The 22,077-nt window shown below is 38.7% G+C and overlaps 1 protein-coding gene across 1 annotated transcript; it reads right to left on the reverse strand.

Moving 5' to 3' along the window:
- Nucleotides 1-876: 876 nt before the first annotated feature.
- tpo (thyroid peroxidase) lies at nucleotides 877-20,421 on the reverse strand. The gene is made up of 13 exons (XM_061062880.1): nucleotides 20,271-20,421; nucleotides 18,595-18,679; nucleotides 18,315-18,475; nucleotides 17,943-18,072; nucleotides 16,852-16,981; nucleotides 15,507-15,710; nucleotides 14,701-15,177; nucleotides 9,714-9,972; nucleotides 4,760-4,930; nucleotides 4,126-4,363; nucleotides 3,756-3,964; nucleotides 3,510-3,683; nucleotides 877-1,095 (listed from the first exon to the last, which is right to left on the reverse strand). Exons 1-13 carry the CDS (start codon nucleotides 20,359-20,361, stop codon nucleotides 1,082-1,084), a joined length of 2,343 nt encoding a protein of 780 aa, XP_060918863.1. The 5' UTR covers nucleotides 20,362-20,421; the 3' UTR covers nucleotides 877-1,081.
- Between the last annotated feature and the right edge of the window lie 1,656 nt (nucleotides 20,422-22,077).

Here is a 22,077-nt window from a genome sequence, read left to right on the forward strand (position 1 = left end):
AAAACATTACAGTTGGTATGATATCTAGCAGTAGCTCAGTCTGTAGGGATTTGGATTGAGGACTGGAGGGTTGCCTGTTCAAATCCCTTTGCAGACCAGGTGTTGAAGTTGGTCTGGGCACTTTTCAAGTATTGCTGATGTGCCCAAGGGCAGTGCACTGAACCTTCAACAGCCCTGGTTGGTTCCCTGTGTAGCAGCCCCATTCTGATAATAATGTGTGTAAAACAAGAATATCCTCTTGGGGATTAATAAAGTATATAAAATAATCATTTAGTTTAAGTTCCCACATTGTTAAACCCTTATCCCATCACTTGTTGTTTCTATAAATGCTGTGCAGCTCCACTTTCAGTACAATCAAACTACATTTGGTAAATTGACAATGTTAGTTTCAGGTTGTAGTCTAAACCAGTATTTCAAATAAATTAATGTCTGATCAAAATGTCCCTCATTCCAAACCAAATGAACCATACAACAGGTGCAGGAGCAACCCCCTGTTAGTCTGTGTCCGTCTTTAAAGAGACATATTTAATACAGAAAATAACAGTATGTTAATTATCAAATCTGCAATGCAAAAGAGGGGAGTCGTGTTTAAAGTGAGAATTTCAGAAGGAGAATGAGTCAGCTCTAAAGAGGAAAAGGTCATTCATCTTTGTTGCAGGTTTAGTAGCACATGTTGCTACTACTGTATATCATTACAAATATTTTTGCTGAGGTAAACATAATGCTTTACACAACACTTTGCAATAAAAACAGCAGTATCATCGAAAATTCTTCTATTTTGTTTACATTTCATACTGAAATGAGCCTGGAAAGGTTTGTAGCATGTTTTCTTTTTCAATGAAAGAATCACAAAAGTTCTTTGATTCACAGCTTAGTCGACTCATTTATTTAAAAAATAATAAAGAAAAATATTCAACAAATAATTTCTTTTATAAATGTCTCAGAGAGACAGAGTCTCAAAACATTTCATTTTAAAGGAAATGTTTCCATGTTAGAAATTAAAAACGCAACAAATTCCAGAAATTAGGCGATGTTCCTTTGTGCTTTTTCTTCATTTCAGGATCTGTCACACTTCAAAGCCTTAAGGATTATTCCCTGTAAAAAAAAAGAATAGAAATAAACAAAACAAAAACAAAACAAAACATGGTTATTTTTCATTTTTTAGAAGAAGAAGAAGAAGAAGCAAGTCAATTGCATTTAATTTTATGAAAAAGACTGTTCTGTTAGCTTCCATACTCTGCCTTTATAGTCTAAGTTTTAGTTCTGTGTTTAAAGTTTCAATGGGGGGCCAGGAGGGCATTGACAGTACTAGTGTCATTATACCTTTCTGATGTTCAGTCCACTTTTTTATCTTAATACTGTTATTCAACTTGTCAAATTCAAATGAAATGTCAAATCAGTAACAGCACATGTGTGTCATTGATCGAGGGGCAACATGCTGCCATGGTGCCAGTGAGCTTCTTGTACTGATTTATTAAATAACTGTCTCTGACATATTCCTGTCTGCTCCTGGACCAGTTATCATGACCACAGACCCTTGCCTTGGACCTCTACCTACATAACACAAACATTATACTCACAGTGTGTCCTCCCCAAGCATAGTTTAGTTACACAATAACACAGGGCAACACATGAATTCCTTTGTAATTGAATGTTGAATCATTCTATAATGGCTGTCTGTGGTTAAACTTTAACTTGAAGCACAATGTTATGGTAAAACAGTCAACAAAATGTGGAAATTCTTTAGCCTATTGTATATTATAAATTACAGTTATTGTCCCTTCATTCCTTTTGTATAAAATAGATTATAGTTCACATAGAATGAGTTGTTTGCTGCTTTCAGATTCCTCTCTCTTTCTCTCTGACTGTCTCTTCCCTTTACTGAAAAACCACGAAAGCAAGAGAGCTAAGAATATTTAGTCCAATATTTTACTTTACATAAAGAATAAAGGTATAATAATAAATATTAAGTTAAGACTCCCATTCACCAGGGCCCTGGACACTTGCCCACTCCCCCATTTGTCTGCTGTTTGTGTGTAAATGTCTGAATGGTCTGGGTATAGTCTGTCCCCAGGTGTCTGAGTCTGAAGCAGCAACAAATAACATCTTTTATTACTTTGTTTAATCTTGGGGGGCACAACTCCTTCATCAATTATTTTTTTGCCTGGTCTCCAAAACTGTACAACACCTCTTTCAGGTGGCTCTCTACTTGTCAGCTTACACTAGCCCTGATTACGCTTTAAGACATTTCACCTGCCTTGACTCTGATTGCACAGACTATACACACTCTCTAAGAGCCTTACTTTGTACAACAAGAAGTTCTGTTACAACTGATTTTGCCACTGATAAATATATATTTTGCAAAACATAAAACCGTTTCACACAGCCTCATGATATTTATTACTTGACTACTTACATTACATGCTTTCTATTAGTTGATATAACATATATATAACTAAGTTATTTCTGCCCAGTCTTTTTTTTGTTCCTTTGTTTTAGTGTGAGTAAAGAACACAGCTCCAATTCCCCCCTCCCTTTATACACCTTGAGTTATTCCACCTATGTGTTTAACATTTCTCCCTCTTTAACCAAAACTCCCCGTATTTATTGGAATATCTACAAAAATGTATTTTATAGAAAATGAAGTTGGTCTCGTCAAATTCCCCTGAGGCATCCCATGTTCTTCAAGACTTCCTGTTGACAGTTTTGATTCTATCTTAAATTCATATTTCCCTCTTCCCTAAATTGAAGCTGCTAATAACATAACATACTCCATTTTCCTCTTTGCACACACTAACAGTCCTGTGCTTGTTTCCATTTAGAAGGTTTTCATATCAACTACTAACATGGAGCTGTGCTGTGGTAATGACACATGATGTAGATAATTATAGACTTATACTATCGGCTTGTCTTCAAAACCTTGAACCTTGTTGAACCTGTCACACCCCCTCTGCCTAAACACTGCCCCTACCAGTCATGCCCATACTGCATCTTGTGTTTTTTTTTCTCTTTTTCTTTTGACAGAAGCAGGGGATGTGAAACAGCCGTCAGGCGCACTTAAAGTTGAAGTTAAAACAAGTAAATCCCAGGCCTTATTCTTTTCAATTGATGCTTGAAACTAGTATACTGTACATCATATGAAGTGTGACTGACTTTGTGCTGTTTGATGTGGGTGAGATTTGGGAGATACCATTAAATGACTTTACTGAGGCGTGGACTCTCTGGCAGCTTTTATGAGTCCTAAAGTAGCAGAATTTAAATTATATTAACGGATTGAACATTTGAACCACTAGCAGCAGTTAATCCCAGTCGGACATGTTGTGTATGTCCACTACTGTGGGTCACATAAAGGGTGATCCATAAACTATTCATAGTAATTCATTTAATGAGGCTTTTATGCTATTGATTAGTTGTAAGCAGAATCTCCTTTCCATGCTAACAAGGTTCCCATAGATATAACAAAGAAGTAAATGTTATAAAACACATCCACAGGAGAAGAGTTAATGTACCTGTGCATTGTGGGGGATGATCACTCCATTGATTTCCTTCACAGGTAATTGCAGCAGCACCCTTTAACTTGAAACCATGGTAGCAGGAGTAGAGAGCGACAAGTTTTCCAGTCATAGAGGATAAAATAAAATCCCCATTCTGTATCTCCCGTGGAGTGCCACATCGCCTTAGTTCTGTAATTGAATAATAAAAGCTGTAAGGGTTCATTTGAAGATAGACTACATGTGACAGAGTTTGAAACATACCTGGGCTCTTCTTCTCTCTCCAAGCTTCAAAGTTCATTGATGGTATATGTTCACACGGGATGTAACCAGAGGGATATTTCCTGAACCTAAAAGAATCAACAAGGACTTCCTTTATGTTGCTGTTGTCACAGATAATCCGAGACAGAGACCCTTTTAAAAGCTCAACCTTCTGTTGTTGACTGAATATTCCTTCAGCCTCCCACCAGAACCTAAAACAATGGACAATCGATTATTTAAAACGCAGAAAATTTGTAAATCTTTGTAGGTACACCAAGACATTTTTATCTCAGTAGACATTTGGAATTTTGGTCAAACGGTTAGGAACATAATACTGATACACATATTTTGATTTGAGTTCATTTGAGTGTACCTATCCCCATCACGAAGTGCTTTCATCTGCTTTCCGATCAGGCAGGCAAAGAGAGGACCAGTTCTTGAGCCTGGCAACAAACTTTCCACCAGTCCTCCAAGCCACACATCGATATTATCAGGATGTTTGTATAGTTTCAGTATCCTCTTAGCAATCCTGGAAACCCTTATAACCTTCGTGAAATCATCAAGTGTGTTAATTGATGTCAGTCCACAGAAGGCTCTCCAATCATTGTATCCTGAAAAATAATATGATCACATTCACATTTGTTTTTTTGTTGGGAGTAATGAGTTTCACTGATAGCAGTTTGTCTGATTTGATGCAGATCCCTCTGTCACGTTGGGATTCTTTTTACAATTATCTTCCATATGATGTTCCTTTACAGTGATTTGTTGTATAGCTGTTTTTGTAGCTTTTTATTGGTTTATAATGTATTGTTTATGTCATTGTGGAGGATGGTGATGCTGCTGTATAGTGGTAATGTATTGTGTTGTGCTTTTAGATTTTAAATGTTTTAATACCATATTTGATAGATTGTTTATAATTGGAATCATGAACATGAGGGCTTTGATCAAGCAGAGGACAAAGGAACTGCTCTAAATGTATTGTCTCTAACTTGACGTGCAGGACTTACCTGGAAGAGCGTGATCTCGTCCTCTTTGCAGGTTCAGTGATGCGAGGTCCATTTGTTTTGGAACGTTAAGGACCACCAGCCTCTCCGTCACCTCTTCTGTCAACAGCTTATCTGGAGTTACAGTTCGGGCTGCGGTTCCAATTACACCCCTCAGAATTGGTTCAATTCCACCTTAAACAAAAGCAATACAGCTTACTTTTATTTAGTCAATATCGGAAAGATATAATAATAATAATATAATATAATAATATAATATAATTTTCAAGCTAATATAGATTTTTGAAAACAATTGAATTTCAACAAAATTGCTAATTTTCACCAGTCTTCCTTAATGTTTTGTGAAACTGAGTATAAATTTATTTAAGTCACTTCCAGGCAAAGGTTTGCTGCTTTCTCAGGAATCATTGTTAGTCTATTTATTCTGTGCTATGAATCATATTTCTCAGAAAGGATGTTAGGCCCATTGAGTGAGATGGTCAGTGACTAGAGATGTAGCAACCTTGGGGGGCAATACTGAGAAGCACGACTTCCGGTGGCCCGGCGAGTAGTATGGCAGCATAAGAAGGAGCTCCTGCATTGAGAGTAATAATACCTCTTAATTCAAGTTTCTAACACGGTTGAAGTAATTTAAACTCAAAGAACGATGAGTGGGGACAAAACTAAGAAGGGGAGAACAACGACTCGGGGCTACGTCGAGCCCGAAACTCGACACGAAGGCAATGCTAGCGAAACGCGCACAGGTGATAATGGTGACAGGACGGACAACGAGACCTTCCCCCCTCCACATAAAGAGGTCGCAAGGAATCCTCTGAACTGGAAGACCTGTTTGGTATTAGGATGGTTCTGTTCACAAGTTCAGTGAATGTTTTATCTTGTTTTGTTTTTCGTGTGAGGACTGGCACTGGATTTTCACAGGTACAGGTAAATATGTTTATGGTGAATGATACACATGCAGTACTATAATATACAGTCTCTGAATGTGAATGGTATAAACAATCCCATCAAAAGAAGCAAAATTGCTGCAAAACTAAAAAGAGAAAACATCAATGTTGATTTTTTGCAGGAAACCCATTTGTCTAACACAGAACATGAGAAGTTAAAGAAAATGGGCTTTAGAAATTATTTTTTTTCCTCACACAGTACGGGGAAGAAAAGAGGAGTAGCTATTCTTATTTCAAATTCAGTTTGCTTTGAACTAATCTCAGAACATAAAGACAAAGAGGGTAGATTTAAATATAGGTCAAATAATGCACCTATGATCTGAAAATTTAAACATGTTTTTGTTACTGTATTTTCATTTTAAAAATAGCTTTTTCATTTGAATTATGATACAGATTTAGCGGGGTATTTTTTGAAAATGATGAAGCAAATGTCATTTTCTTCATTTTAATTTAGTCAAAGAATGTGCATTTTTAAAGTTGAAAACTAAAATTCAAATTAGATAAATTAATCATCATTTTATTTTTGAGTCAAATAATACACTAATATTCTGAAAGTTAAAAAGAATTTCTGTTAATGCATTTGAATTTTCAAATTAGCTTTAAGCCCTCCATATCATTAATCAAATCTCCAATCAATCATTAAGTGCAGTCATTCTCAGCCTCGATGCTGAGAAGGCGTTTGATTCTGTAGGATGGGACTTCCTATTTCAGGTTTTGAAAAGATTTGGTTTTAATGATATATTTATACAATGCATAAGAATGCTCTATTCTTCTCCGACGGCGAGGATAAAAGTTAACGGGTGTCTCTCGAACCGAATAGTTCTGCAATGAGGATGTAGGCAATGCTGCCCACTAAGTCCCTTACTATTTAATTTCTTTATAGAGCCGCTTGCCCAGGCTATTAGAGAGGAGACCGCTCTGGAGGGTATAACCATAGGTGGAGTTGAAAACAAAATTTGCCTGTACGCAGATGATGTTCTTGTAACAATGAAAAATCCTGAATCTGGTATTCCGTTGCTTATGGACATCCTGAAGAAATATGGTCAATACTCTGGTTATACGCTCAACATCCAAAAAACACAAGTTTTGACCTTCCACTTTGCTCCCTCAAAGCAATTGATGGACAGGCACCAATTGAATTGGTATCAACCGCAAATAAAATATCTTGGTATCCTCTTAACAAAAAATCTTTCACAACTATATGATGTTAATTACAAACAGCTAAATAGGAGGATATATGACGATCTGGGGAGGTGGAGCCTGCTCCCCCTCGACCTTGGCAGTAGAATCCGTACAATCAAAATGAACATTCTTCCACGGTTACTATACTTATTCACAGCACTGCCAATAGAGGTCCCCGCTAAACAATTTAGGGAGTGGGATAAACACCTTTCAAGATTCATATGGAATAATAAACGACCAAGAGTGAGATATTCCACTCTGCAGCAGCCGGGGGAGAGGGGGGGCATGGCTCTACCTTGTCTTAAGGATTATTATGTGTCCGCTCAGTTGAGACCTTTGGTGTGTTGGTGTAACCCAACCTATGAGGCTAAATGGAAAGACATTGAGCTATCTTTAATAGATATACCTATTCAGTCAGTGTTGGGCTGTCCTGACAGATTTAAAGAAGTGATCCAGCTACAAAATCACTGTGTAAGCTTCTCTTTGAAAATATGGTCAGAAGTAGTTAAGAGATTTCAGCTTCGCAGGGAGATCGGTCTATTAAGCTGGCCGGCATTCCATCCACACTTCCTCCCGACATTACAGGACCATAAGTACAAACAATGGACTAAACGAGGCATCACCTCCTTCTGTAGAATAATACAAAAAGGAAACCTAAAGAATTTTGAGGATCTGCATCAGTCTTATGAGTTGGGTAAAGAGGATTTTTACCGATACCTACAGATTCGACACTTTTTTCTGAAGGAAATAAAGATCCCAGATTTAGCCGAACCCACTATAATAACACAAATATTTATTGATGCTTATGATTCAAATAGTACCAAAGGCATAACTGACAAATTCTATAAAGGTTTTACCTTAATGAACAAAGATACAACAGGTTATGTTAGACAGCGCTGGGAAAAAGAGACCAATGTATTAATATCACAAGAAGCATGGCTTCAGATTTGGAGAAATCAATACACTTCAACAAATTCTTTTTTTTGACGAGACTTCTGCTGGAAAAATCTGATAAGATTTTTTATTACCCCAAATCAGAAGTCAAAATTTAGTGGTTCTCCAGCCTCTTGCTGGAGGGAATGTGGAGTGGTCTTGGCAGACTGTGTACATGTTTTTTGGTCTTGAGCCCTTCTGGAAAGATGTGAAACTGTTAATCGCAGAGACTCTGAACATTACATTGGATTTCTCTTTCACATCCCTCTACCTCGGGAAAATTCCAGAAGGTCTTGGTAAAAAGGACATATACCTTTTAAAGATTCTTATGGTGGCAAGTAAAAAAGCGATTACTAAATGTTGGCTTCAGAGGAACCCTCCTACCATGAGACTCTTGAGGAACATTGTGAATTCCATCAGCTTTATGGAAAAAATGACTTTTGTCCTGCGACTTCAAAAGGAGAAGGGAGAAGAATATTGGAGAAAGTGGGATTCATACAAAGATAAAGACTCGTAAATATATCTTGTTTCATTAGAATGTACCATACATTATGTACTGTACCTGTGCCTTTTACATTCTTGTATTTGATCTTATTCATACTGTCTTGCCCAAGTCCTCACTTGTTCTGTGTTTCTTGTAAAACAAAAATGAAAAATAAAGTATTAAAAAAAAAAAAAAAATACTGAGAAGCACAAGGAGTAGAACTGTGTCCAGTTTGGTCAAAATTTTGACGAGCTATAGACCCTTCAGGTGAACTGCATTGAAGGTGTTATTTATTGAGGCACAGTTGTTGGATCAGGAAAAATGCATAAGCTGCTAGGAAAATGCTTTTTACAGCCTGGAGGATGAAAAAAAAATGCACTACAGCTAACAGCCAATGGCTGCTCTGGGTTGACTTCTAACAGGGAAAGGAGTTCATATTTCTACTACTGAGGATGCAATAGTTAATGTATAAAGGCAGGAAGATGCTTATTTTCTGTGACTACATAACAGAGAGAATGCAGCAGGGATGAGAATTGAAGTAGGGATTGGTAGGACCTCAGGAGCTCAGGGTTACTATGCTTGGCGAGGCAATGTTTATAAAGAGAGCAATATCTACCCAAGATTAGTGGTACTGAGTAGGGTGTAGTACTAGAATGAACTCCAAGAATCAAGTACTTGGTAAACTTCTGATGCTCTCTCTAGCCTTTGCTTATGTTGTTCCGTTTGATATCACCAACCATGTTTTTATGTCATCCTGTGATTTCTTTTAATAATCTTCTTGTTTTTTAATCATAGAAAAAAACAATGCCTGTGCATGCTGGGGGTAAGATTTAATGCTCCACAAAAATATGCAAAATTTTAAAAGAATTTAGAACATTTTTTATATTATTCCGCTTTTTAAAACAGGAGACAAACGCAGCTTCACAGGCCAGTGTCCTCCCATGTGGGACTGAAGTCAAAGACTCCTTTTCCTTTGCAGTGGTATTGGTCGCCAAGTGATTGTAATTGAACAGACAAGCTCAATATTTCTTGTTTTCTTTTTGAGTGAGGGGCAAGATAAGATTTATTATTCTCCCTGCTCCTTTCTGAACATGGATTGGGATAAAAACTTGTGAATTGTTTTTTGTGAAGGTTGTGTGTTTTGACATGTGCGGAACAAATAATTTTTTTATTTGTAATATTTATTCTGTGCTGTAAATCATATTTCTCAGAAAGGATGTTAGGCCCATTGAGTGAGATGGTCAGTGACTAGAGATGTAGCAGCCTTGGGGGGCAATACTGAGAAGCACAAGGAGTAGAACTGTGTCCAGTTTGGTCAACATTTTGATAAGCTATAGACCCTTCAATAATCATTATTATTCTTTGAATAGTGTTTTATTGTGCTTACAGAATAGCTTCAATAGAATGAACTTACCTCCTTTGACTATTATCCATGGACTGAAGAACGTGTTATGTAGTTTCAATGAGGGGAAGAGTTCATGTTCCTGGAAGCTCTCATTAAGTCTCCTGATAATGGGAGTGATGGTACCGTGGCCAAACCTGAATGCAGCAGTGGCAAACACATTGGAGGCTGAAGGGTCAGTAGTTGGATCATATCCCCCATAGGGTCCAATGTAGTGTTCAAAAGATTCTGTGCCGATTATTTTTGGAATATAATCTCTCATAGTTATAATCTGAAAGTTAAAGAAGAGAGAGGGATCATAAACAAGCAGAACATCTCATTAGTTTGACGGCCATTTTTGAGAGTTTTTTGCATCACACGAATGCTCTTTGAACACAAGTATCAATTTAAATGAAAAATAAAGTTTACCACAGCATATTTTACTCAGAAATGATTCTCAATTTCTTTTGAATATGTGTACATAGCTTACAGTACAAAGTTGCAGAATTTCCAGTGAGATTAGTATTTTGTAATATCCTGTGCTTTGGACATGTTTTCCATATTTGATCCATAACAGTTTATTAATAATAATAATACTAATAATACTACTACTACTACTACTAATAATAATAATAATACATTTAATTTGTAACGCACTTTACATTTTTGCAAAAAAATGTCAAAGTGCTACAGGAAAAAAAAAATAGAAATAAAAACAAATTTAATCAACTAATCAACTAACGAAACTAAAAGCACAAGCAGAAGGCTTTGTTAAAAAGGTGGGTTTTTAGGGCCCTTTTAAAAGCGTCAGCAGACTGTGGAGCCCTCAGCTGCTCGGGGAGAGCGTTCCACAGACTGGGAGCAGAGGAGCAGAAGGCCCGGTCACCCATGGTGTGGAGTTTAGTCCTGGGGGGATGGAGGAGGTTGGTGTTTCCAGAGCGGAGGCTTCGTGTGGAGGATTGTGGGGTGAGGAGTTCTTTGAGATAGAGGGAGGCATTTCCATGGGTGCACTGGTAGGTGAGAAGGGTGACTTTGTATTGAATCCTGAATGAAATAGGGAGCCAGTGTAGTGTCTGAAGGATGGGTGTGATGTGTTCATATTTACTCACTGTCATCAGGACCCTAGCAGCGCTGTTCTGGACATGTTGGAGCTTCTGGAGGCTCTTGCTAGGGATCCCGATGAGGAGTGCATTGCAGTAGTCCAGCCTGGACGAGACAAAGGCGTGGACAAGTTTCTCAGCATCTGACAGGGAGAGTGTAGGACAGAGTTTGGCAATGTTTCTGAGGTGGTAGAATGAGTTTTTGCACAGATGTTTAATGTGGGCTTCAAAGTTCAGTTGAGGGTCCATTTTGATGCCGAGATTTGTGACGGTTGGAAAGAGGTGGATGACTTGGCCAGAAAAGGTGATGGTGGTTATGGGGGATGACGTGATCTGGTGTGGGGTGCCAAGTAGAATAGCTTCTGTTTTGGAGCTGTTTAACTTGAGAAAGTTGTTCTTCATCCACACCTCTATCTCCTCCAGGCAGGTGGCCAGTGTTGATGATGGCAGGGGTGCAGAGGGGATTTGATTTGTTTTTAGGTATATTTGAGTGTCATCAGCATAACAATGGAATGAAATTCCATGTTGGCTGATGACGCGGCCAAGGGGTAGCATGTAGATATTGAACAGGGTGGGGCCGAGGACTGATCCTTGAGGGACACCGCAGGTGACAAGGTGAGTCCAGGATTTTTTGACTCCAAGGGAGACATGTTCGGTTCTTCCAGTGAGGTAACAGAACCAGTCTAGGGCTGAGTCAGAAAGACTGATGACAGAGTGAAGGCGGTTGAGAAGTGGTGATATGACAGCAGTTTTCAAGGCAGATGGAACATGGCCAGTCTGTATGGAGTGATTTACGACTTTGGTGATGAGGGGACTTATGGCAGAGATGTTTGATTTGACCAGGGCTGTGGGAAAGGGATCCAGGGTGCAAGTGGAAGGTTTCATTTTTTGATGATCTCCTCAGTCTCTCGCTGTGTAATTGCAGAGAGGCAGCAGAGAGGCTGGGTGGTCCCCGGCTGTGGGTCGGCAGTCGGGACAGGTGGAGAGGCGGAGCTGAAGAGGAGAGAGCGGATGGTGTCAACTTTTGTTCTGAAAAAGTCGATGCAATCATTGCACCACTCCTCTGTGGGGTCTGAGAGGAAGGGGATTGGTGGATTTAGGAGATGGTTTATGATAGAGAAAAGTTGCTTTGAGTTACCGGGGCTATTATTTATGATATTTGAGTAGAACTGTGACCGGGAATTTCTGAGGGACTTTGCGTAGGCTTTTTGGTGTTCCCGATATGCTAGCCTGTGCACAGTGAGTCCTGAGACCTTGAGACGCCGTTCAAGGACACGACAAGTCGCCTTCATATTCCGCAGCTCGGAGGTGTACCAGGGGGCTGAGTGTGGGAACGTGACTGTTCTGGTTTTGAGAGGGGCGTGGAGATCCAGGAGACTGTTTAGGAATTTGTTGTAAAATTCCACTGATTCACTGGTTGATGAGAAGTTAGCAGAGGAGAGATGTTGAAGGTCTAGTGTTAGTGAGTCCAGGTTAATGTTTTTTAGATTTCTGAAGTGAATCTGGCAGCTCCATGCTTGTATGCTAATACGTTTGTAATGGGTGCAGAGTGAGTGATCACCAGATCAAGCGTGTGCCTCCTGGTGTGAGTGGGGACATCAACATGTTGTGTTAGGTTGAGACAGTCCAGTAGTTCTAAGAACTCAGCTACAGGGTGGCTGGAGGGGGTGTTGACGTGGATATTGATATCTCCACGTGTGACGGTGCACTCGGCTGAGGACCAGATGGATGGAATGGAGTGACCGGGCTTGAAGTACACAAACTTTTGACGGGAGCTTCTGTGGATGTAACGGGGCCGACGCAGAAGTCCAAGTTGTTTAATGGCTGTGATGCATGTTGGAGTGGTCCAATTGTTGAGTGTCAACAGTTGCGGGATGGAATATGTCAACATCATGCGATTCATGCCGGTCGCCGGTGGTGTTAGCCTGGAGTCAGCGCGTAGCCACCGGCCACTCGTTGACTGGTAGCTTTCGGCTAGCTGGCAGTGGAGGTAGCGGTCCGAGGTAGCGAGCCTATCTGCTTCGGGGAACCATCTGCGAGGCTGTTCGGGAGAAACCTCACAGAAGTAGCTCTAAACAGAAACTGGAAGGTCCGGGTTGTCTACCGACAGCAGAAGATTTACTCGCAGTTTGCCGGTGTTGAAAAAGATGACAGTGGGTCGGAAAGCCACCGTCAGATCAGTACAAACCGTGCAAAAAAGGCTCGAAGTTAAAAACGTGTATAAATGTTTAAACTTTATACAACATGAGCGGATTAAATTCCGTACTAAAACCAGGTAATACTTAGGTTTTTCTGGTGGAGAAGCGGCGAACAGCCAACGCCAGCGTCCTCTCCTTCCCAGATCTTAGAATGCACGTTTGAATGTTTAAAGGAGGTGAGGGGTGCTTAAAGGAGGTGCAGATTAATCTGATCTCAGCAACATTTACAAAGTCTTTGGTTCACTACATCAATCCTAAAACACTGCAAAAATGCATACTAGCCCAAACACACTCAACACACATAGCAGTAATGGTAAATGGACTTGACTTTGTACAACACTTTTCTAGTCTTCTGACTACTCAAAGTGTTTTCACACCTACACATTCACACACTGATGGTGTGTTCTTGCCCAAGGACACATGGGATATGTTGCTGCAGGAGCTGGGGATTGAACCTTCCGGTTTAGAGACAACTGACTTACCAACTGAGCAACATCCTCCCCAGACATAGTACATAGTACACTTCAGTGCTGCTATGAAAATATCAACGTTACAATGTCTGCCTTTAGTGCAATGTGAACTTGATGAGGCTAGGATAGACTCAACATCTTTTGATAAAAGTAAATACTGATTAGTCTGCAGACTGATAAGGGGTGGGCTTGAGTCTAGAATTTACAACTCTTTTGGCAAAAACTTACACCTGGCACAAAGTGCAAAGTGCACTTGTCTGTCCAACACAGTTGTCATTTTCAAACCCAGTGCCTACATTGAAAATAAATAGCTCATTTCATTGTATCCCATGGTGTAGTTTTAAAAGATATCAGAGCATAGCCAGTACATTTAAAATATGTTTCTAAAGGACAGAGGCCGAGGAGCTGGCGGGCTTTCTCCATCTGACAATTTTACATTTCTATATCTTTACTTGTATAAGGCCGATATGGTGTGGTTAAGAAAATGCTTTTGGATTAGTTACGTTAACAGTCTTTGATGTTAAGCACACTGAATATCCTGTAAAGTATACTGTCTCCTTGTCTGGAGATATTAATCAATTAAGTTACGCTTTTGTGTCTTATGCTGTTGTGTTGCTTCTGATAGCAGAATTTTTCAGCCAATACAGCTTCAATATGTGATCATATATTTTGCTGTGGCCTATGTGTGTTCTGCATGTTTAGGGGCAAACACTCAAATACTGATACCCTACTGCATATGTGTGTGCCCATGTCTTTTTCTCAGAGAAACGGAGCAACAGGTAACTTTGCCTTTCCCAGACTGAAGGAGGTGAAAGCAAAGTGGCTTTTCAAAGGAACGGAAGCTAACACTCTGGTTGGTTTGATTCATTTTATGTCCAAAAGACACCTCTGTATATTCAATTGCCTTAATCCAAGCTCTGTGCGCCCTGCACCTCATTTAACTCCAAGAGTGTGTGCCACCTAAAGAACTTAATGAACCAGACAATGTGAACTGTGTGACTTTATTCTGCTGCTCACACACGGCATGAACAACAACACACTCTGTCAGGTACAGTGGCTCAGGAGGATCATCATAGAAGGCAAAACTCACACTTCACCACAGCAGAACTATAACAACATTTACTGTAGCAGAAAGACTGTTTGAACTGGATACCAGCGGGAGAGAAGTTCAAATATACCATTATCATATTTGTTTACTGTGTATTTCTGACATGCAAATTATAATTAATCAAATATAGCAATGGTCAAATACCTGGTGCAGAGCTCCGACTATCTTGCGAGTTTCTTGGTATATAGTCTCTGGGCTCCAGTGATCATTGATGTGTTTCAGTGCCGCTGCAATCCGATTGTGTTCTCTAAGCCAGAGTGTCTGTAAAGTGGTCAGGGGCAGACCCTCATTGACCCGATTGTCTCCAGCACTGAAACATTCAACTCTCTCTCCGTCTGGATGCTGAAAGCAGGATGATGGCAGAGTGCTGACATACGGGAGGTAGGCTCTTCCATTGGCATCTTGGACTTGTTTGTTGACAGCAAGTTTTCCATTACGGCCAGAGAGGTCACGAAGATTTCTCTCCAGTTTTGGGCTGTGGCCATACACTTGTGAAGCATCCATGAATGATGTGATTGAATTCATCTGCTGTCGCTGCAGGGTGACTCTAATATCAGACCGAAAATTGACAAAGCAGGCAGCAAGGGAGCGAAAGAAAGGCTTGCAGTCCTGTTTACCAGTCTGTAGATAAAAGAAGATAAAATGTAGATATGAAGATATATTTTTGTATTAAAGGCTTCAGATACTTTTTTGATAAAAAAAACAACAACTTTTTTTACTAATTTTAGTACAGTGGAGTCTGATATTTTGAGAGTTGTGGTTTTCAGCTTTCATGATCAAAGACATGAAAAGATTGAAGGAATCTCTATACAATGATGATGATGTTGGTGGACAGTAACCTTAGATAAGCATTTATGTTGGAAAAAGTGTGGGGGGGAGCACGATAATTCATCAATACTTAAGAAATACTTCAGAAAGTATGCACAAAGACGGTTTTGTGTCTAGTTTACCTCCATTATGGGAAAGCATGGATGCATATTTTCACAAGTATCCGAACAGTCTGTGCCAGTCCAAAAAGCAGCACTTCCAGTACTTTGAGGGGTAAAGGTCATATCATGGTCAATATACTGTCCCCATGCCACCAGCAGGCTTGAATAGTCTTCATCTTTCGCTTTAGAAGTGCTCCTCAGTATTCTTTTGCTGACATCCCGTGGCTGTTGAAACAGAGTGCTTTGTTACTTTCAATTACAATGAGTACTAGAATATGCAATTTTATTTCAACCCCCAATCTCCACAGTGACATGTCAATGTTTAGGATTTAATTATTAACAGATAAATTAATCAATCAATCTTTATTAGTTGTATTGCCAATTAATGAAAAATGTTATCTCAGGACGCTTTACAATAAGCAGGAAAAAGACCTAACTCATTGTTATATTATCTACAAAGACTAAACATTAATCTACCATGAGTACAGCACTAAGCCACTTTTAGCAAAGTTACAGTGGCAAGGAAAAAAGTTCCTTTAAGAGGCAGAAACCTCGAGCAGAACCAGACTGATGATGAACAGCCATCTGCTGAACTGTGTTGGGCTTGAACAATGGAACAGAGAGATGCAGGAAGAAGGATTGGGACAAACAGAGCAACACGAGCAACAACAATAGATAAGATAATAGCTACAATTTCAGTAATTATAGTAAAACTATGTGTAATATCAAACATGTTAATTTCATATCACCTGAAACCCATCATGCAGTCCTGTTAAGAGAATAGCTTTGATGTTTTTTAAGCTTATTAATTCATTTATTAATTCAGTCATGGTATAAATAGATTAGTGGGAGAAAACTAGTGTGAGTACATCCAGGCAAAATGGTCTTTGACTAACTCCGGAAAAAAAATTGAAAAAGGATTGCACACTGTTCCGCTCCCAAAGGACAATGAATTAAACAGAGCAATATGTTGGTCTACAAGATCTGATCCAAACATTGCCTTGTTTAAATAAAATTGCCCATTGGGAGCTGAACATAAATAGATGAATGGCCTTAGCTCAAAAAGGGGCTGGGATGAGTTAGCACGTATTACTGTTTTATAGTACTGTATGATTAAAACAAATGTGTTACATAAAGTAGCAAGACTTGTCCCATTTTGTAAAAAATTAAATAAAGGGAGATGGTGCAGGTTACGTCTTCAGAAGCTTTGTGGTCTACCTGCCTGAAGTATGCATGGGCACCTTTTTTTTACATATTGTAAGATGGGTTAGAAAAATGAATGGAAAGCTTTATTAACTTGAAGCTGCTTCATCCTTTTTTTTCATCAAGACTTTTGTACTCTTCGGACAAGCATCTTGCAGATTACCTGGGGAAGTTGGTATCCATTATAAAGCAGTCCTCTGTTCCAACCCTTTGGTTCTCTTTCTCCATCTTCATATTCAGCTGGAAGCCATCTGACCAAAGGAGTGTTGCTTGCTCCCCAGAGAGGATTTTGCCTGACAAAAATATGAATGGAGTGTGTCCAAAGTACTGCAGTGCAAGATAGGATATCTCCGGGAGGCCATCATTTTATTTCCTTCAGGTTCATAGGAGTTTTAAATACTACATTTTTTATTTATGATTTTGCAACAAAGCTCTGCTACTCTTTATCATGACTGATAGTAAAGGGGTTAAGAGGTGCGGTCAGTAGTCATTACCTCTTAGGACAAACTCAGTTCACATTTTTAACCACACAGGCCACTAAGTAGGAATATGACACAGGTGCCCAGGTTTCATATTCCATCATTTAAATGTTAATCATCTAGCTAAGTTACAGATGATTTTGGTCTATTTCATGTCATAACACTTCCTTGTCTTCTGCTCCATGTCACCGTGGACAATGATCTTTACATAATAAACAAGTTGCAACAAAAAAAATGATGACAAACCAAAAGCATCAAAGAAGTTTTTTACCAAGTTCAGAATACATTTTTGAGATGCCAGAAAAGGTAATTAAAATCACTTCCATAGTTTTTCCTCTAAAAATGTATTTTCTGTTGCAAGTTGGTGGTATACAGTATTTAACAATCTAATGGGACAGGTTTCATCATTTTTTCATCATCTTTAAAATTAAATGATTTCTGCTCAAATTAAGAAGGAAACACCGCATAAGTTATACCTCCTAACCACCTCCTAACCACCAAGATGAAACTTTAATTTTAGTTTAGAATAATACACTTAACTTTTGTCTTATTTAAAATTCAAGACCAGCTGGCAGTTGTTGTAGTGAGACAAAAACAAGAAGAAACAGCTGTACCTCTAAAGAAATGTTGCATTTTCTTTTCTAATTAAACCATTTTATGAAATATTTCAAAAAGCTGAATAACTCTGCTTGGAATCTTTGTTCTAAAACTGTTAATGATAACATGAAAATATGATCCTTTCTGACATTTTAAAGGTTGAAGTTAGCTACTGTACCTGTTGTTGCAGAGGCCAGATATTGAACGGTATTTGTTGAGATGACTGTGCTGACAGATGGATGGATGGGTTGCAGGAGGACACTTAGACAACTCTGCAATCAGCTGCACATCCTCCCACGAGAGCAATCCTGGCATGGTGACAGTAAAGTTATTCAAAGAAAACTTTGAATAAACTTTGAATTGAATCATGCCATCTTTGAAGAGTACAAGGGAGGCAAGAATTCTACATAATCTGGCATAGTGCTATACTATTACAATGGTAGGAGAGGTGACCAGACATTTTGTCAAGTTGTGACTGCGTGGTGTCTGTTTACCTAGTTTTCCTCTCAGGGTCATATTATCTGAATTTAATGGTAGAAAACAATCCTACCTGATCTCATTACATCCCTTGTATGTATTTGTCTTGCTTTTCTTTTTAGGACTTGCAGAGTGGTTTGAAAGATCTCTGCAGCTCGTGAACTCTTCAGGGTTTCAGCCTCAGTTTGTCGATGGAATGTAAACAGGGTTTTTGAAGGCCTGGGAGTGTTTTGCCTGGGCACAGAGAGATCCATACACATAAAAACATTTTGGTATCTCATGTCCTCTCCTGGACATAAACTGTTGATTTGAAGACAGAAAGGTTATTTGTTAACTTCATGACTATTTGTTACCGTAGCCTGGAATGGACCGCGGCTGCATTTACAATCTGAAGGCTTTCTTCATATGAGTGGAGAAGTAGTTCTCCAACTGTTGTTGCTGGAACATATAGACAATATAATATATCATCATACAAATCAATTATATTTTCATTAGACTGGAACCATCTGTATAACATGATGGAATGTACTTAAAGCTTTCATTAAAGTATTGTTTAATGTACTTTATTAGTTTCTTACAGCACTTGACAATTTGATACAATTTGATGAATGACAATTTATTTTCATTATCAAGCCAATAATGTATAAAGCCCAATCAGTTTTGCTTTTGACACTTTAATCAGGATCCCATAGCATGTGTTTTCTAGTCACGTAAAATTAAATTAGTACATGTAATCATAACTATGCCTAAGTACAACTATGAGGTAATTGTATTTTCCTTGAGTATTTCCATATTCTATTACTTTATGCTTTATCTGCACTACATTTCAGAAGTAAATAAAGTCTATTTCACCATAAGTATACAGTATAGTATGATTTTTCTGTGCAGATATTGATCAATCATTCAAAACTAATTAGAATTTAAAAAAATAGATTCACATTGGAATTTAACAATCAAACCAGCAGCATAAAAAGTGATAGAATTAGCTTCTCATTACCAACATCAAGTAATTTGCACATTAATGTATCACAATTTGTAAACTGATGATGTAATGTTATATGTTTTCAATTGATGCCCTTGCATGATAAGCGATCTTTTTAGCTCTATACAGTTAAATGCCTATAGCTAACACTTTTACTTGTAAGCAGGATTTTTACTGGTAGAGAATCTTGTATTGCTTCTTTTACAAAAGTTAAATATCTAAATGCTTTTTCCATTATTGCATGACTTAGAAGTCCATGATATATCATTAGTTTAATTAATTAATTAAATCAAACTTCTTAAGCCATTGAGTAACATCATATTGGCTTTTATATGAACAAGGTTTTGAATGAAGAGAGCTTTTAATCTAAATCAAGTGTTTTGCCATTTTCTTTTACTTTGTATTGAATGTGTGTTTTATACCAAAATGACCTGAAAGTACACAAATAAGTTACTAATTTGTAATGTATCTAGGAAGCAGTTGTTGCAGTACACAACCTTAGGAGCCAGAGTGTCTTTGGCTTCATATGTAACACTTTCACTTGTATATCACAATATTAGTTTTAGTTTTAAATATGTTGCTTTGAAGCAAAATAGAACTAGAAAAAAAAATAGGAGAGCATTGGCTGAAGAACATTTCTTTATGGAAAATGCTTTAAAAAAATAAGATATCTAAAATTATGGTTCATAATTTATTGTTATTGTAATTATTGTTTTTCTGAGCAAGTTCATTATTTTATGCATTAAGTCATGTTATAAAAAGATGAATGACCTAAGCTCTAAAAGGGGCTGAAAAAAGTTATGGCAATTTTTCTTTTCAATTTCCTGCTGAAGTTTACATGTTTTAATCTTTTTTTCTCGATTCTATGAATTAATGCAAATGAGTAATACATTTCACTAAGGTTTAAATGAATTGTTTGAGTAAATGCTTTCTCCTGCAGCATTAAATCATGACTGCTTTTTTGAAAAAAACAAACTACTGTAAGTTTTCAAACATTTAACATCAAAATTTCTCACTTAAAAAAGTCATGAAAGAAAATATACTTACAGTTCAAATGTTTGGCTTCATCTGTTGGAAAACTTGGAACAAAAATACAGAGAAGCATAAGAAGAAGAAAATCATTTAAACAAGAAGACATTTCTGTGAGCAGTTTTCAGACAACACAAAGATCATGCTAGTTAAAGAATCAAGTGATGTGTGACCTGTCCCACTACACTAAGAAAAGCTCACAGTATCTCAGAGACTCTTAGGGTTTCTCTTATCCTTGGTTGACTGGTTAAAAAAAACACATCCCCCCCTCTGGAGTTCCAGTTCCAGAGAAAAAGAGAACACAGTACAATAGTATATCTTGCTTCTATTGAATGAGAAAGCCATTTGACTTTTATAGGAGCAGATGTGGATAAGTGGTAGAGTCAGTCGTCACCCGAAAGTTTGGGGTCCGATTCTGCAGTCCGTGTTGAAGTGTCCTTGGGCAAGACATGGAACCCCAAATTGCCACCGCTGCTATGCCAGCAGTTCATGAAAGTCTGGAAATGGAATATTGATCTGCCATCAGTGTGTGAATGTAATGTGTATGGAAAAGTACTTTGAGTGGTTAGATGACAGAAAGGTGCTACACAAGTTCAAGTCCATTTACCATTTCAACTCAAATCAAATCCTTTCAGGGATGTAGGCTGACCATAATGGCCCAGAGCATACAACTTAACAAAACAACTGAATTGCCAGTCCGTAGGGTCAATGTGACCAGGAGTGATATCAATCAATCAATCAATCAATCAATTTTTATTTGTATAGTGTCAACTCATAACAAGTGTTATCTCGAGACACTTAGCAGGTAAAATACCTTACTCTTTGTCTGTTAACATTACAAAAGAGCAGGTAAAAGACCTTACTCTTTGTTATGTTACAAAAAGCAGGTAAAATACCTTACTTATTGTTATGTTACAAAGAGCAGGTAAAATACCTTACTTATTGTTATGTTAACATTACAAAAGAGCAGGTCAAAGACCTTACTCTTTGTTATGTTACAAAAAGCAGGTAAAAGACCTTACTTATTGTTATGTTACAAAGATCCGGCCTATCCACCATGAGCACTTTAGCAAAGCTTCAAATCAACTTTCTCAAACTCAACTGCGACAAATCAGAAGTCATTATCATCGGCCCCAAATCCCTCATCAAATCCACCAACAACTTCTCCCTAACCATCGATGGCTCCACAGTGCTCCCTTCCCCCCACATCCGTAACCTTGGTGTCATCTTGGACCAAACCCTCTCCCACGACAAACACATTAAACAAATCACCAAAACAGCCTTTTTCCACCTCCGCCCATCATTCTCATTCTCAGCTGCCGAGACCCTCACCCATGCATTCATCACCTCCAGATTAGACTATTGCAACAGTCTCCTCTATGGTTCACCATCCAAATCACTCAAGAAACTTCAATACATTCAAAACTCCGCTGCTCGTCTCCTCACACACTCCCACACCCGAGATCACGTCACCCCTGTTCTTCATGACCTCCACTGTCTCCCCATCCCCCAGCGTATCCACTTCAAACTCCTCATCATCACCTACAAAGCCCTCCACAACCTGGCTCCCCCCTACCTGTCTGAGCTCCTCCACCGACACACTCCCACCCGCACTCTCAGGTCTGCGGATGCAAACCTCCTGTCCCCCCCCCTGCAGGACCAACCTTCGGTCCTGGGGGGACAGGGCTTTCTCCATTGCAGCTCCCACCCTCTGGAACTCTCTCCCTAAAAACATCAGAGACTCCCCCACACTCACTTCCTACAAGAAATCCCTAAAAACTAATCTTTTCATCACCGCCTACAACCACTGACTCTCATCCTCTTC

This window comes from Labrus mixtus, chromosome 18, assembly GCF_963584025.1.
Source record: "Labrus mixtus chromosome 18, fLabMix1.1, whole genome shotgun sequence".
NCBI classification, from domain to species: Eukaryota; Metazoa; Chordata; class Actinopteri; order Labriformes; family Labridae; genus Labrus; species Labrus mixtus.